This window comes from Macaca nemestrina, chromosome 16 (assembly GCF_043159975.1).
Source record: "Macaca nemestrina isolate mMacNem1 chromosome 16, mMacNem.hap1, whole genome shotgun sequence".
NCBI classification, from domain to species: domain Eukaryota; kingdom Metazoa; phylum Chordata; class Mammalia; order Primates; family Cercopithecidae; genus Macaca; species Macaca nemestrina.
This window is the reverse complement of record NC_092140.1, coordinates 78,614,820-78,632,284: the sequence shown is the minus strand read 5'-3', so window position 1 is coordinate 78,632,284 and position 17,465 is coordinate 78,614,820. Positions and strand designations below refer to the sequence as shown.

The 17,465-nt window shown below is 35.6% G+C and overlaps 1 protein-coding gene across 4 annotated transcripts in view; it reads left to right on the top strand.

Moving 5' to 3' along the window:
* LOC105490695 (RB transcriptional corepressor 1) overlaps nt 1-17,465 on the top strand; it is a 175,477-nt gene that overhangs the window by 35,618 nt on the left and 122,394 nt on the right. For 3 of the 4 annotated variants that reach the window (XM_071081330.1, XM_071081326.1, XM_071081328.1), the window contains 4 exons: nt 6,933-7,048; nt 9,431-9,550; nt 12,313-12,351; nt 13,434-13,501. In XM_071081330.1, the coding sequence (XP_070937431.1) occupies nt 6,933-7,048; nt 9,431-9,550; nt 12,313-12,351; nt 13,434-13,501 (343 nt within the window). Of the gene's footprint in view, nt 1-4,663; nt 4,684-6,932; nt 7,049-9,430; nt 9,551-12,312; nt 12,352-13,433; nt 13,502-17,465 lie in introns of those variants that run through there. The other variant, XM_071081327.1, reaches the window with a different exon arrangement.

Genomic DNA, 17,465 nt, shown 5'->3' with positions numbered 1-17,465 from the left:
CGTGTGTTGAACCAGCCTTGCATCCCAGGGATGAAGCCCACTTGGTCATGGTGGATAAACTTTTTAATGTGCTGCTGGATTCAGTTTGCCAGTATTTTATTGAGGATTTTTACATTGATGTTCATCAGGGATATTGGTCTAAAATTCTCTTTTTTTGTTGTGTCTCTGCCAGGCTTTGGTATCAGGATGATGCTGGCCTCATAAAATGAGTTAGGGAGGATTCCCTCTTTTTCTATTGATTGGAATAGTTTTAGAAGGAATGGTACCAGCTCCTCCTTTTACCTCTGGTAGAATTCAGCTGTGAATCCATCTGGTCCTGGACTTTTTGTGGTTGGTAAGCTATTAATTATTGCCTCAATTTCAGAGCCTGTTACTGGTCTATTCAGGGATTCAATTTCTTCCTGGTTTAGTCTTAGGAGGGTGTATGTGTCCAGGAATTTATCCATTTCTTCTAGATTTTCTAGTTTATTTGCATAGAGGTGCTTATAGTATTCTCTGATGGTAGTTTGTATTTCTGTGGAATTGGTTGTGATATCCCCTTTATCATTTTTTATTGCGTCTATTTGATTCTTCTTTCTTTTCTTCTTTATTAGTCTTGCTAGCGGTCTATCAATTTTGTTGATCTTTTCAAAAAACCAGCTCCTGGATTCATTTATTTTTTTTGAAGGGGTTTTTTTATGTCTCTATCTCCTTCAGTTTTGCTCTGATCTTAGTTATTTCTTGCCTTCTGCTAGCTTTTCAATGTGTTTGCTCTTGCTTCTCTAGTTCTTTTAATTGTGATGTTAGGGTGTAAATTTTAGATCTTTCCTGCTTTCTCTTGTGGGCATTTGGTGCTATAAATTTCCCTGTACACACTGCTTTAAATGTGTCCCAGAGATTCTGGTATGTTGTGTCTTTGTTCTCATTGGTTTCAAAGAACATCTTTATTTCTCCCTTCATTTCGTTATGTACCCAGTAGTCATTCAGGAGCAGGTTGTTCAGTTTCCATGTAGTTGTGTGGTTTTGAGTGAGTTTCTTAATCCTGAATTCTAATTTGATTGCACTCTGGTCTGAGAGTTTGTTGTGATTTCTGTTCTTTCACATTTGCTGAAGAGTGCTTTACTTCCAAGTATGTGGTCAATTTTGGAATAAGTGCGATGTGGTGCTGAGAAGAATGTATATTCTGTTGATTTAGGGTGGAGAATTCTGTAGATGTCTATTAGGTCCACTTGGTGCAGAGCTGAGTTCAATTCCTGGATATCCTTTTTAACTTTCTGTCTCATTGATCTGTCTGATATTGACAGTGGGGTGTTAAAATCTCCCATTATTGTTGTGTGGGAGTCTAAGTCTCTCTGCAGGTCTCTAAGGACTTGCTTTATGAATCTGGGTACTCCCGTATTGGGTGCATATATATTTAGGATAGTTAGCTCTTTTTGTTGAATTGATCCCTTTACCATTATGTAATGGTCTTCTTTGTCTCTTTTGATATTTGTTGGTTTAAAGTCTGTTTTATCAGAGACTAGGATTGCAACCCCTGCCTTTTTTGTTTTCCATTTGCTTGGTAGATGTTTCTCCATCCCTTTATTTTGAGCCTATGTGTGTCTCTGCACCTGAGATGGGTCTCCTGAATACAGCACACTGATGGGTCTTGACTCTTTATCCAATTTGCCAGTCTGTGTCTTTTAACTGGAGCATTTAGCCCATTTACTTTTAAGGTTAATATTGTTGTGTGTGAATTTGATCCTGTCATTATGATGTTAGCTGGTTATTTTGCTCGTTAGTTGATGCAGTTTCTTCCTAGCTTCGATGGTCTTTACAATTTGGCATGTTTTTGCAGTGGCTGTTACCAGTTGTTCCTTTCCATGTTTGGTGCTTCCTTCAGGAGCTCTTGTAGGGCAGGCCTGGTGGTGACAAAATCTCTCAGCATTTGCTTGTCTGTAAAGGATTTTATTTCTCCTTCACTTATGAAGCTTAGTTTGGTTGGCTATGAAATTCTGAGTTGAAAATTCTTTTCTTTAAGAATGTTGAATATTGGCCCCCACTCTCTTCTGGCTTGGAGAGTTTCTGCTGAGAGATCTGCTGTTAGTCTGATGGGCTTCCCTTTGTGTGTAACCCAACCTTTCTCCATGGCTGCCCTTAACATTTTTTCCTTCATTTCAACTTTGGTGAATCTGACAATTATGTGTCTTGGAGTGGCTCTTCCTGAGGAGTATCTTTGTGGCATTTTTGATATTTCCTTAATTTGAATGTTGGCCTGCCTTTCTAGGTTGGGGAAGTTCTCCTGGATGTTATCCTGCAGAGTGTTTTCTAACTTGGTTCCATTCTCTCTGTCACTTTCAGGTACACCAGTCAGATGTAGATTTGGTGTTTTCACATAGTCCTATATTTCTTGGAGGCTTTGTTTGTTTCTTTTTACTCTTTTTTCTCTAAACTTCTCTTCTTGCTTCATTTCATTCATTTGATCCTCAATCACTGATAACCTTTCTTCCACTTGATCATATCGGCTACTGAAGCTGGTGCCATTTGTCACGTAGTTCTTGTGCCATGTTTTTCAGCTCCATCAGGTCATTTAAAGACTTCTTTACACTGATTATTCTAGTTAGCCATTCATCAAATCATTTTTCAAAGTTTTTAGCTTCTTTGAGATGGGTTGAAACTTCCTCCTTTTGCTAGGAGAAGTTTGATTGTCTGAAACCTTCTGCTCTCAACTCGACAAAGTCATTCTCTATCCAGCTTTGTTCCGTTGCTGGTGAGGAGCTGCATTCCTTTGGAGGCGGAGAGGCATTCTGATTTTTACAACTTTCAGCTCTTCTGCTCTGTTTTTTCCCCACCTTTGTGGTTTTATATACCTTTGGTCTTTGATGATGGTGACATACAGATGGAGTTTTGGTGTGGCTGTCCTTTCTGTGTGTTAGTTTTCCTTCTAAGAGTCAGGACCCTCTGCTGCAGGTCTGTTGGAGTTTGCTGGAGGTCCACTCCAGACCCTATTTGCCTGGGTATCATCAGTGGAGGCTGCAGAACAGCAAATATTGCTGAACAGCAGATGTTGCTGCCTAATCATTCCTCTGGAAGCTTCATCTGAGAGGGATACCTGGCCATGTGGGGTGTCAGTCTGCCCCTACTGGGGGATGTCTCCCAGTTAGGCTACTTGGGGGTCAGGGACCCACTTGAGGAGGCAATCTGTCTGTTCTCAGATCTCAAACTCCATGCTGGGAGAACCACTACTCTCTTGAAAGCTGTCAGACTGGGACATTTAAATTTGCAGAGGTTTCTGCTGCCTTTTGTTTGGCTATGCCCAGCCCCGAGAGGTGGAGTCTATAGAGGTGGGCAGGCCTCCTTGAGATGTGGTGGGCTCCACCCAGTTCGAGCTTCCAGGCTGCTGTGTTTACCTACTCAAGCCTCAGCAATGGCAGGCGCCCTTCCCTCAGTCTCACTGCTGCCTTGCAGTTTGATCTCAGACTGCTGTGCTAGCAATGAGCGAGGCTCCGTGGGCATGAGACCCCCTGAGCCAGGCACAGGATATAATCTCCTGGTGTGCCGTTTGCTAAGACTGTTGGAAAAGCACAATATTAGGGTGGGAGTGACCTGATTTTCCAGGTGCTGTCTGTCACAGCTTTCCTTGGCTAGGAATGGGAATTCCCTGACCCCTTGTGCTTCCCAGATGAGGCGATGCCTCTGTTTGCTTCAGCTCACACTCAGTGGGCTGCACCCACTGTCCTGCACCCACTGACAAGCCCCAGTGGGATGAACCCCGTACCCCAGTTGGAAGTGCAGAAATCACCCATCTTCTGCGTCACTCACGCTGGGAGTTGTAGACTGGAGCTGTTCCTATTCGGCCATCTTCTAGTCTTTAATTTTTAATCTGTATGATGAGAAGTGAATCCAGTGACTTTTTTAGATTGAAAAATTTTGAATCAAACTCAACTAAATACAAACAAAATATATAAAACTACAGTAATGAAGACGTTATGATATTGGTGAAAAAGGACAAGTAAATCATTGGAACAGAACAGATAATCCAGAAGTAGACCCACATATATATATTATTGTAAGTTCATTTTCTACAGAGATGCAAAGGGTATTGGAGGAAGGATATTCTTCTGAACAAATAATGCTGGAGCAATTGGGTATCCAAATGCAGAAAATGAACTTCAATCCTTACCTCACACCATTTATAAAAACTAACCAGAAATGAAGCATAGACCTAAACTTCTAGAAGATGACATAGGAGAAAGTCTTAATGAGCTTGGGTTAGGCAAAGATTTCATAGATACCTACCACTGAAAACATAACCATAAAAGAAAAAAATGAATAAATTGAGCTTAATCAAAATTAAAAACTTCTGTTCCTTGAAATATACTTCTTAAGGAAGTAAAAACACAAGCTGCATCTGAAATAAAGGTCACATTTTGCTCATAGGAATGTTCTTCAGGTCCTTAAAAATCAGAACCTACTTGTAGAACATTTCACTTATGCATTTTGTCATATCAGATGATCCTGTATTTAATTGTTTTGGCTACTAAATGTCCTAATAAAATTTGCTGTTTTAAAAAAATGAATAAACAACATACTAAATTTTAGCAACTTTCACTTCATGTTTTAATCTTTAAAAGAGAGAAAGAGAGAAAAAAAAAGGCTGGAATTGATGAAAGTACATATATTGAGAGCAGTTATTGCCTGACTGCAAAGAAGCAAACCAAAATGGTAAGAAATAAGCATAAAAATTTAAAGACTATGGTAGTTGGGGTTATTTATTAAAGAGACAAACAACCTTTGACGTCTTATTAGTTCCCAAGAAATTGACCATATTAACATAAACACAAATGCAGAAGTTGATTTTTGTTCATTTTATTAAAATATATATTCTTAATTAGTCATCAAAACCATGAAGCAGTATATACTTTGTATCTTCAGTTTCAGAAATAGTAAGTGTGTAACATAGTTGCAAAATCAGATTTATTGAGGTATAATTTACATACACAAAATATGCCAATTTTAAGTGCACAGTTCAATACATTTTAACAGACATATTCACTCATATAATCACCACCATTAAGATATAGAACTTTTGGATCACTCCGGAAAGTTCTTTCATTCCCCTCTGTAGTCATTTCCCAACACCTCCCCCCTCTGTTCTGCAGGCAACTACTGATCTACTTTTTGACTTTAAAGATTGGTTTTGCCTTTTCTAGAATTTCATATGAAAGGAATTATGCAGTGCATCCTTTTGAGTCTGGCTTTTTCTCAGTGTAATAATTTTGAGATTTATCTATGTTGTTATATATATTAGGACATTTCCTTTTGATTGTCAAATAACATTCCATTGTAGGGATAGACCCCAATTTATTTATCCATGCACTTCTTTTTTTTTGATATTTGGGTTTTTGTAGTTTTTGGCCATTATGACTGAAGCTGCTATGGACATTCACATATAATGTTTTCATTTCTCTTGGGTATGAATATCTGGGAGTAGAATTGCTAAGTGTTATGGAAAGTGCATATTTAAGTTTATAAGAACTTTCAAATTTGTTTTCCAAAATGATTGTGCCATTTTACATTTTCACCAGTGGTGTTTAAGTGTTCCATTGCACTACATGCTTGCTGTCCCCTAATATTGTCAGTCTTTTACATTTTAACTATTCTAGTGGTGTATAATTGTAATTTAAGTTGTAAAATATTTACATCCCAAGTAGCTAAAATTAAGAAAAAGTTTAGAGTTGGATGGTGGTAAACATTTAATTACCTGTAAAATTTGGTAATCCAGAACAACTGACTTATCCCAAAACTTTTATATAATTGATATTTCAAAATGATGTAAAATCATATTACATGCTTTTTAGCTCTATTGTAATCTCCAGTTAAGAGTAAGTAAATAGTTCCAACTATTTAATGAACATTAATTTGACATTTCTTTTGTTTCCAACTTAATATAATCCAAATTTTACCCATAAAATGTAATATTTAAGAGTGGTATATATTGTGGGGAAAAACATGCTCTAAAAATAATGAAAAAGTACTCTAGTGATAATGATAGCTGTCAATCATTAAGAACTGACTGTATACTGTATACTATGCCAAAGGCTATATAAATATAATTTCATTTAATTCTTACAAAATGGGGTACATATTATTATTTTGATTTTACAAAGAAGGCAGTTAAGGAACTGAAACATGAAATACAAGGTTAAAAAATACTTGAATAAATAAATTGATAAAAGGAATGAATGAATAGAGCAAGGAAAGAATAAGCGAATAAGAATGTGGGCTTGTTGGCCGGGGGTGGTGGCTCACGCCTGTAATCCCAGCACTTTGGGAGGCCGAGGCGGGCAGATCATGAGGTCAGGAGATGGAGACCATCCTGGCTAACAGGGTGAAACCCCATCTCTACTAAAAATGCAAAAAATTAGCCAGGCGTGGAGGTGGGCGTCTGTAGTCCCAGCTACTCGGGAGGCTGAGGCAGGAGAATGGCGTGAACCCGGGAGGCGGAGCTTGCAGTGAGCCGAATTCGCGCCACCGCACTCCAGCCTGGGCTACTGAGCGAGACTCCGTCTCAAACAAACAAACAAACAAAAAGAATGTGGGCTTGTTTTTTTCAAACAAATTATATGTTATGGACTCTAAATCTCTTAATTTGGCTTCGATGACATTGGATTATTGAAAAATGAAACTATTTTGAGGAGTTGACCCCTAAAGTTTCCACAGTAACTTATTTAATTTTTTGATCTTTCTAGTACTTTTTTGCCTTATAATATAAAATTCGAATGTTTGTAATTAGTGTGAAATGAAATCCTTTCAAATATATGCCATCAGAAGGATGTGTTACAAATATACAATATTGCAAACATTTATTTTGTATGCTGAATAAGAAAAAATCAGTTATAATACAGTTTTAACGCAGTATCCAGTGTGTGAATTATTTAATGAAATATTTGATCTTTCTTTTTTGTTCCCAGGGAGGTTATATTCAAAAGAAAAAAGAACTGTGGGGAATATGTATCTTTATTGCAGCAGTTGACCTAGATGAGATGCCATTCACTTTTACTGAGCTACAGAAAAACATAGAAATCAGGTAAAGTTTCTTGTATAAATATAAGCCTCTGCCATAAAAGGAAACTAATTCTGGACTTTCCTTTTAATAGACTTTAGTGAATTAGTGAGAAATGCTAAAACCAAGTAAAACGTAAAGAACTTGGGCCAAATAGTGAACTGCCGTTCTCTCATGGAGCTGTTATGAAAGTGTATTTATGCTGTATTTCTTTAAGATGTAGCAGTTTGTGTCCTGGAAAAATTTTCGTTGTGTCTCTCACTATTCATGTGTAAGCTTTCTTAATTGTGGCTGTTAATAAAGTGAACAGAAAAGCAAGGATTTGTAAATAGGCTTGTTTTACATTAAAATCTTTATATAAGTAGTTTGAGTTTATCTTAAAGGAATTTAGGTAAGGTTTATTAAAGCCTAAGATTGTTTTAACATAGAGGATATTATAGTTAAATGCATTTTTTCAGATTATATATTGATTTGAACATGCTACAATACTTGAGCCAGTAATTACTTAATAGGTGTTTGTTGTTGAGTTTATAAGCCTCATAAGAAGAGCTTATTAATGTGTTTTCAATAATGTATGAACTTTATCTTCAGAAAGTATCCAGGACTTCCAGTCATTTTCTTTGCAACATATTTACAAAAATGCAACAGTATATATTTTTACCAAATAGGTAATTATGTTTCTCCTTGAACAAAGACATCTAGAATTAAACATAATTGATATTTTATTTAAATGAGATAGATTGAATTGTTGCATTTTTGAAATACTTTTTTTTGCTATATCTAAATAAAAACAAAGTCCTTGCTTATTCATAAATATACAAAATAATAGAAATAACATAAATAGTTCGTAGAGTCAATACCTGCAACACCACAGGCACTCACTGCTTCTCTCCCTTCCTTGTTTTCTTCCCTTAAGTTTCCCCTAGAAAAAACGCTTTGTTGTAACAATTTAGTTTTCATGGTAATCTCAGGACAGGAATTCCCATATACCTGAAAAAAACTGGAACTGAGAGTAGTTCTTTAATAAATGCTATTCTGAGGCTTATTTCTTTTTCTCTGGATATATCTGCACATTTGTTCCTTTCTCTTTTCTCTTCTAATCAACATTCTGATCTTCTATTCTTTGTCATTTCTACTCTTTCTTTATTTGCTTTTTCACATAGCTTGTCCTGGCTTCCCCATTCCTTTCTGTATCATGGGAACTTTAATAACCTTTTGGTTCCCCTGCTGATTAGCTGAAGCTTTTATTTCCCCAGTTCTTACGATAAGTGTCTGATTGGTCCAGCCCATTTTTTTGAGTGAGGGCTATAACTCATTGGTTGCTGGACAGCCTATGGATGGGTCAGGTGACTATCTTTTGGTTCAGTTAGCTGCTTTGGTATAATTCCTTATACAAACTTCATGATTAGAAATTAGCATGTGAGATGTAGTTGATGATTGCTATCTTTAATATCCTGTTGGAAAATGTGTATATTGATGTTTCAAATAGGTTAATTTTTATGGAAAACAGTAACAAAGGATGATTTAAAGTTATTATTTAAACTGCTTAAATTTTTTAAATCAACTTTGCTTTTCTAAAAACAATTCAATTCTAAAATCATTGGTGGGGCAAATAAAGTATGCTTTTTGGTGTGCATCTCTGACAGGAGGGTGCCACAGGGCTCAGAGCAGGATGTTAGAGTCAAAGTAGGGTGAGGAGGGCATCCTTTATGTGGGGGCAACCCGATGTGGCTGCTTGGTGTGCAGTGTCAGAGACTAAGCAGGGTGTGCAGGCAGCCGGTGCAGGGAGTCAGAGCACAAGGGAGGTGAGGAGGGCAGCCTACTGTGGGGAGTCGGAGCCCTACCATGGTGAGGAAGTGTCTATGCTAAGGGGTGGGGTAAGTCCAAAACTAGGAGTCGGTTCTGAGAAAAACAGAAAAGTGTCCACATGGGGGAGGGGTGGCTTTGGAGGTGGAAGATGGTTACTTACAGGGGGATTGATTAAATGAGTAAGTAAACTGAGGATGAATGGGTTCCAGGTTTCCCACTGTCAAAGAAGAGTTACAAATATAGAAAGGGAAACACTAAAATGAAGCATATGGTTTTATATTGGAATTGGATAAATGGATGTGAACTCATGTTTTTTAAAACATATAGACAGATACAGAATAAATATACACATATCTCTTCATGACCCTTCATTTTCTTATATTCTCAATGATAAATAGATATAAGCATAGGTATATAGATAATAGAGGTGTAAGTTGAAGGCTAATTGTTTTTGCAATAAGTAATTCCTTCCAAAGGATATAGTAGTGATTTGATGTAGAGCTAATAATCTTTTGAATTGAAATATCTGTGATTTGAAAACAAAATAACAAATTTTTAAGGTTACTGATTTACTTTTTTCTATTCTTTCCTTTGTAGTGTCCATAAATTCTTTAACTTACTAAAGGAAATTGATACTAGTACCAAAGTTGATAATGCTATGTCAAGACTATTGAAGAAGTATGATGTATTGTTTGCACTCTTCAGCAAATTGGAAAGGTAAAGTAAACATTTTATTAGGGTTATATTCTGATTTTTTATGTCATTGTTCATAATTAGATTCTGGGAATTATTTAACACGTTTAGTAAAGTTAGTATTACTTCTTAAACTTGTCCCTTTTCATGTGAGCTTATTAATTCTTAGCTTTTGTATTTATCCAGTAATATGCATTCTGAATGCTTCCTGCAAAATTAACCGTTTTATTGTCCTTTCATGTCTTCCATTTGTTTTCAAAAACTTTAAGCTTATCTCCCATTGTAGCCTTCTCTGCCAGAAAACTTCTAGTTCTGAATAGAATGATGACATAAATTTAAACTTCTTCCTAATAGTGTTATTTAGTTTGGAATGAGAAAACACTGGCAATGGAAGGTGTATGTGACCTATATTATGAAGTAACGATTTGTACTCCCAATGGTGGCTTAGAAGACTTTTTCCATTACAGTTCAAGTAGGAGCATAATGAATATGCTTAGGTTAAGTTTTTTCTATACTTTTCATCAAAACTGTAGTCTCCTACCCCAAATGTTTCAGCCCTTAATTTGGCACATGTCTGTTATCATGTTTGTTTTGAGGCTCATTCCATTTGCGGTTAAGAGAATATGAAAGTTACTGTGTTAGCTAAATAAGCAATTTGTAATAGCATGGTAAAGGGAGAAGGGTAAAAGAGGCATGTCCGTATTCTGGAGAGAATGAGGATGGAGATAGAGGTGGAAAGAAGCATCTCCTTAGGAGGATGCCTCTATTTTTCTCCCCCTTTTTCTTTTTTGATCACTAAAGCTTGACAACTGTGGTGGAGGATGAGAAAAAATAGAGAAAAAACTCAAAGGCCTAGGGCTTTTGAAGGAATGTCTTTTCTTGCCCCTGGTTTTAATTGTAATATGGTAGCATTGGCCATCTTTTTTTTTTTTTTTTTTTTTTTTTTTTAGTCTTTTCTTGATGAGAATAGAAGCTTTTTGCACAGGAAAAAGGGGAATTTTAAATTATTAATGGAGATAAATTATCTAAATAATTTGCATAACAAACATGAACTAATTATAGACTACTTTGAAAACACAGAAAGACATAAATAAAATATGAATCGACCAAAATGTCAACGGTGGAGAGAATCACTTTTCGTGTTTTAGAATGTTTCTTTCCTTTGGGTATTGTTTCACACTGAGTAGAATATTATGTGTTTGTGTGTGTGTGTGTGTGTGTGTGTGTGTGTGTTTTGCTTTTAAAATTTACCTAATTGTGACTTTCTACATTTTTTTCTATTCTTTAAACTTGTTTATGACCTTTTAATTCATATCTGGTAGCTTATTTTAATATAATCCTAAATACAACGTTGCTTTAGAGATTTTTTTTGGTCACAATATTATTTAGACCCCTGAAAAACTGGAAACAACTGTGTATTCACAACTGAAGTTAAGCAATAAATATTAAACGTATCTAAACATAAAATGTTATAATTATAAAATAAAATGTGATAAAGAATAATGGCAATATTGGAAAGTGCTTCTAATGTTAAACAAACGAAGCAGGATATACTCTGATTATAACTGTGTGTAAGGAAGGAACCTAGACCACTAATGCATAGAATGGAAATGACTGGAGAGAAGTTTACCAAAATGTTAACCCAAGTTTTATATGAGTAACCTACATTTGTAAGGAGGATGTATTACCTCTCTAGTAAACAAAGCAAGCAAAAACTTCTTTAAGCCAACTTTAATGAGTATTCTGTACATATAAGTACTTCAAGATCTATACTCATCAGGGTTTTTTTTTTTTTCTAGATATAGAATTTGGGGACTCGTTGGTAGGAGTGATTTGGGGTACAGGTCTGATTTTTTTTTTCCTGCTATGGTAATTTTGACTGGATGCTTCCAAGTTGTTTGCTCTGCTGTATGGGATAAGGAATATGCTTGGATATTTGTTTCTGTTGTAAGAAGCAGAAATTACATAGCAGACAAAACATTACATTGTATATGTTTAAGGATGAAGGGTAACTATAGTCGTGATTTTGGTCAGAGAAAAAACCATAGAAGGCAATGTTGGAATAGGGTTTACAAGAAAAACAGAAATTCACCAAGCAAAATGAGTGGGAACTGGGAGCAAGCATCTTAGAGATTAGCATGTGTACAAAGCCAAAGCAGTAATATCAGGATGTACTTTGATATTGCTAATGACTGAAAGGTAGGAAGGGATCAGATTGGTAGTAATCTTGGACTTTGCCCTGCAGGCAGTGGAAACTCCTTGAATGATTTTAAACTAGGGAGTAACAGTCGGATTTGGCCTCAAAAGACCACTCAGGACTTTGTAAAAGGGACTTAAAATTTTTATTGACAAATCATATGAGATAATTTAGAGTAAACTTTACTAACCTTAGGTGGATCAGCAGGGTTTTTCCTATCTTATTTTTACCTTTTTTTTTTGAAGAGTAATTGAGAGGATTAACTGTGATACCAAAGCCTGTTTATTTCAGAGTAGGCTATATGAATGTATATGACTAGCAGTTAAATAGGTTTTTATGACCTGATCTAGGATTCTAACCAACTACAGTGTTACAAATGAACATAGGGAGTTCAGTCACTGTAATTAGATATTACAGTGATGTGAGATGTCATAAATTGGGAAAATCTACTTGAACTTTGTTTTGTAATGCTGTACATTTTTTGTTTTTAAAATGTATAGTTCTTAAAAGATGAATAAAGCATGAGAAAACTACTATGACTTCTAAACTATGAAAAAATGTTAAAAAATCATAATATTTTTCTTTTCAGGACATGTGAACTTATATATTTGACACAACCCAGCAGTTCGTAAGTAGTTCAGAGAACGTTATTTTTCTCTTAAAAAAAAAAGATTTTTCTGGAATAATCTCAAACATCTTGATAGTTAGGGTTAGTTTGATCGATTATAGCAGGCTACTTCATAAATGAAGCCCATAGATTTAAGTCCTGTGTAGATTATTTATCTTCTCACAAAGAAAATAATATAAAATACATGCCTTGTACTACAAGGAAGAACTAATAAGGTGGAATTGATTCAGGGCAACATATCACCAACTCTGAGAAAAATGCAAATTCCTTGACTAAATCTTTATTGAGGGTCTGTTAAAGGCACTTTATTAACTAAGAATCAGCATAATTTCTGTGTAAGAATAAATGTAAAAATCTGTATTACAATTTCCAAATGATTATTTTAAATGTATAATGCATGCTCTAACAGTATGCCAATATAGAGCTCCAGAGTTTTTTCTTGGAAATGGAATGAGTAGTACATGAGATTTTCTGCCCCATTGGAGTAGTATTGAAGATTATTAATATAAAGGGAAATTGTATATTTACTGATTAATTGATATCAATCTATTAATTCCAACAAGTGAATGTCTATGGAAAGATTATTGAGGCAAAGTGTTAAATTGGCAAACTAAAGTCATCCAAACCTTCATTTTTCTGCTCAGTGTTGATAATTAATCAGAAAAAAAGAGCAAAAAATATTAAGGTAATTTGAAACAAAGTATATTATAGCATACTATGTCTTTTATATATTTTTATATTAGAATTGAAATATTCAGTATTTCTTTTACAAAATTTTTCTCTCAAAATATATACTTTTTTTCTTAATTTTTTTTTTTGCAGCTTCTCATGGTCAAGAATGTATACTGTTCTATAGGCTAAATATCATATCTTAGAATTATAAGATATAGAAACATTAAATGAATAGAGATAAATTCAGGTGTAAATTATGCACTTAAAATGGACTGCATTCTATTATGCATTTAACTAAGGTCATTTTTTTTTTAAATGCACAACAAGAAACAATGAAAAAGTATATCTGGAAAACTTTCTTTCAGTGATATATTTTTCCTGTTTTTTTCTGCTTTCTATTTGTTTAACAGGATATCTACTGAAATAAATTCTACATTGGTGCTAAAAGTTTCTTGGATCACATTTTTATTAGCTAAAGGTAAGTTCATTATATTTATTAAATGCTAATATTTCAAATGTAATGATTAAATTGGCATTCCTTTGGACTGAATTCCCCAATTTTTATTGAGTAATATACTCCTCTCTCATTCTCTACATGGCTTATTAACTGTTAGCAAGTTCTTTTAATTCTGGTACTAGAAACAACCTTGGAAGTGCTTTATTTCATTTATGTTTCTTTTTTTTTTTTTTTTTTTTTTTTTTTTTGAGATGGAGTCTCGCTCTGTCGCCCAGGCTGGAGTGCAGTGGCGCGATCTCGGCTCACTGCAAGCTCCGCCTCCCGGGTTCACGCCATTCTCCTGCCTCAGCCTCCCGAGTAGCTGGGACTACAGGCGCCCACAACCGCGCCCGGCTAATTTTTTGTATTTTTAGTAGAGACGGGGTTTCACCGTGGTCTCGATCTCCTGACCTTGTGATCCGCCCGCCTCGGCCTCCCAAAGTGCTGGGATTACAGGCTTGAGCCACCGCGCCCGGCCTCATTTATGTTTCTAATATTCCATCTTTCCTTCCTTTTTTTTTTTTTAAATAATGATGTTACTGTTTTCATAAAAATGATATTTGCTCATGAAAAATAATTCAAATAAAATAATTTTGGTCAGGAAAGCACAAAGAAAAATCACCTAAAATCCACCCAGGAATAATTGGCATTAAAATTACATAATTGGGATGCAGTTAAAGTATAGAGTTTTTATTATTTTTGTTTGTTTATGCAAACAGTGTTAACTTGTTATCAGTTAAAATAATGGGTTATGAGATAGTAGTTGCAAGCCTCATAGTAACCTCAAACCAAAAAACATACAATGTAGACATGAAAAATAAAAAGCAAGAAACCAAAGCATATCACCAGATAAAATTAACTTCACTAAAGGAAGACAGAAAGGAAAGAAAGAAGGAAGAGAAGACCACAAAACTACCAGAAAACAAATAACAAAATGGCATGAGTAAGTCCTTACTTATCAATAATAACATTGAGCGTAAACAGACTAAAGTCTCCAATTAAGAAAAACAAGACCCATTTGATCTGTATCCTACAAGAAACACACTTTGCCTATAAAGATACACGCCAACTGAAAACAAAGGGATGGAAAAATATATTCCATGCCCACAGAAACCAAAATAAGAGCAGGGGTCACTATACTTGTATCAGACAAAGATTTCAAAAACTTTAAGGACAAAGAAGGTCATTATATAATGATAAAGGGGTCAATTCAGCAAGAGGATGTAACAGTGTTAAATATTTATGCAACTAATACTGGAACACCCAGATATATAAAGCAAATATTATTAGAGCTGAAGAGACACACAGGCCCCAATACAATAGAAATAGCTGGAGACTTCAACACCCCACTTTCAGCATTGAACAGATCTTCCAGACAGAAAAGCAACAAAGAAACATCAGACTTAATCTGCATTATATAGACCATATGAATCTAATAGATATTTATAGACCATTTCATCCAAGAATATACATTCTTCTCCTCTGCATATTACTCATTCTCAAGGATAGACCATGTGTTAGGCTTAAAACATTAAAAAAGCATGAAATAATATCAAGCATATTTTCTGATCACAATACAATAAAACTAGAAATTAATAACAAGGTATTTTGGAAACTGTACAGATACATGGAAATTAAACAACATGTCCTGAATGACCATGGGTCAATGAAGAAATTAAGAGGGAAATTAAAAAAATTTTTGAAACAAATGTTAATGGAAACTTATAACCAAAACCTATGGGATACAGTAAAAGCAGTACAAAGAGGGAACTTTATAGCTGTAAGTGCCTACATCACAAAGAGGAAAACTTCTTTTTTTAAAAAAAATTTTATTTCAGATTTGGGGGTACATGTGATAGTTTGTTACATAGGTAAACTTGTGTCACAGGGGTCTGTTGTACCGCTTATTTCTTCACCCAGGAATTAAGCCCAGTATCCAATAGTTATCTTTTCTGTTCCTCTCCCTCCTACCACCTTCCACCTTCAAGTAGACCCCAGTGTCTGTTGTTTCCTTCTTTGTGTTCTTAAGTTTTCATCATTTAGCTCCCACTTATAAGTGAGGTCATGCAGTATTTAGTTTTTTGTTCCTGCATTAGTTTGCTGAGGATAATAGCCTCCAGCTCCATCCATGTTCCTGTGAAAGACAGGATCTCATTCTTTTTTATGGGCTGCATAGTATTCCATGGTGTTTATGTACCACATTTTCTTTATCCAGTCTGTCATTGATGAGCATTTAGGTTGATTCCATGTCTTTGCTATTGTGGATAGTGCTGGAGTGAACATTTACATGCTTGTGTCTTTATGGTAGAATGATTTATATTCCTCTGGGTATGTACCCAGTAACAGGATTGCTGGATCCAAGGGTAGTTCTGCTTTTAGCTCTTTGTGGAATCATCAGACTGCTTTCTACAATGTGTGAACTAATTTACACTCCCACCAACAGTGTATAAGTGTTCTCTTTTCTTTGCAACCTCACTACTATCTGTCATTTTTTGACTTTTTAGTAATAGCCATTCTAACGGGTGTGAGATGGTATCTCATTGTGGTTTTGATTTACATTTCTCTAATGATCAGTGATATGGAGCTTTTTTTCATATGCTTATTGTCTGCATCTACGTCTTCTTTTGAAAAGTGTCTGTTCATGTGCCTCGCCCACTTTTTAATGGGGTTGGTTTTTTTCTCTTGTAAATTTGTCTAAGTTCCTTATAGATGCTGGATATTAGACCTTTGTCAGATGCATAGTTTGCACAATTTTCCTCCCATTCTGTAGTTTGTTTACTCTGTTGATTGTTTCTTTTGCTGTGCAGAAGCTCTTGAGTTTAATTTGATCCCACTTGTCAATTTTTGATTTTGTTGTGATTACTTTTGGTGTCTTTATCATGAAGTCTTTGCCCATTCCTATGTCCAGGATCTATCCTTTTTGTTTTTTTTTGAGACAGAGTCTCACTCTGTTGCCCAGGCTGGAGTGCAGTGGCAAAATCTTGGCTCACTGCAACCTCTGCCTCCCGGGTTTAAGTGATTATCTTGCCTCAGCCTCCTGAGTAACTGGGACTACAGGTGTGCACCACCATGCCCGGCTAATTTTTGTATTTTTACTAGGGATGGGGTTTTACTATGTTGGCCAGGCTGGTCTTGAACTCCTGACCTCAGGTGATCCATGATCCTCAGCCTCCCAAAGTGCTGGGATTACAGGCATGAGGCACCACACCTGGCCATATTTAATTCATCTTGAGTTGATTTTTGTACATGGTGTAAGGAATGTCCAGCTTCAATCTTCTGCATATGGCTAGCCACTTATGCTAGCACCAGTTGTTGAAATGAGAGTCTTTTCCCCATTGCTTGTTTTTATCAGCTTTGTCAAATAGATCAGCTGGTCCTAGGTGTGCAGCCTTATTTCTGGGTGCTCTATTCTGTTCCATTGGTCTACACTATTCTGAAAAAAATGTGCCTGTGCCTGTTTTTGTACCAGTAACATGCTGTTTTGGTTACTGTAGCCCTGTAGTATAGTTTGAAGTTGGATAATGTGATGCCTCCAGCTTTGTTCTTTTTGCTTAGAATTGCCTTGGCTATTCGGGCTCTTTTTTGGTTCCATTGGAATTTTAAAATAGTTTTTTCTATGTCTGTGAAGAATGTCATTGGTAGTTTGATAGGAATAGCATTGAATCTGTAAATTTTTGGGGGCAGTGTGGCCATTTTAATGATATTGATTCTTCCTATCTGTGGGCATGGGATGTTTTTCCATGTGTTTGTGTCATCTCTGATTTCTTTGAGCAGTGTTTTGAAATTCTTGTTGTAGAGAGCTTTCACCACCCTGGTTAGTTGTATTCCTATGTATTCTTTTTGTGGCAATTTTTAATGGGATTGCCTTTCTGATTTGGCTCTCAGGTTTGCTCTTGTTGGTGTATAGAAATACTAGTGATTTTTATACGTTGATTTTGTATCCTGA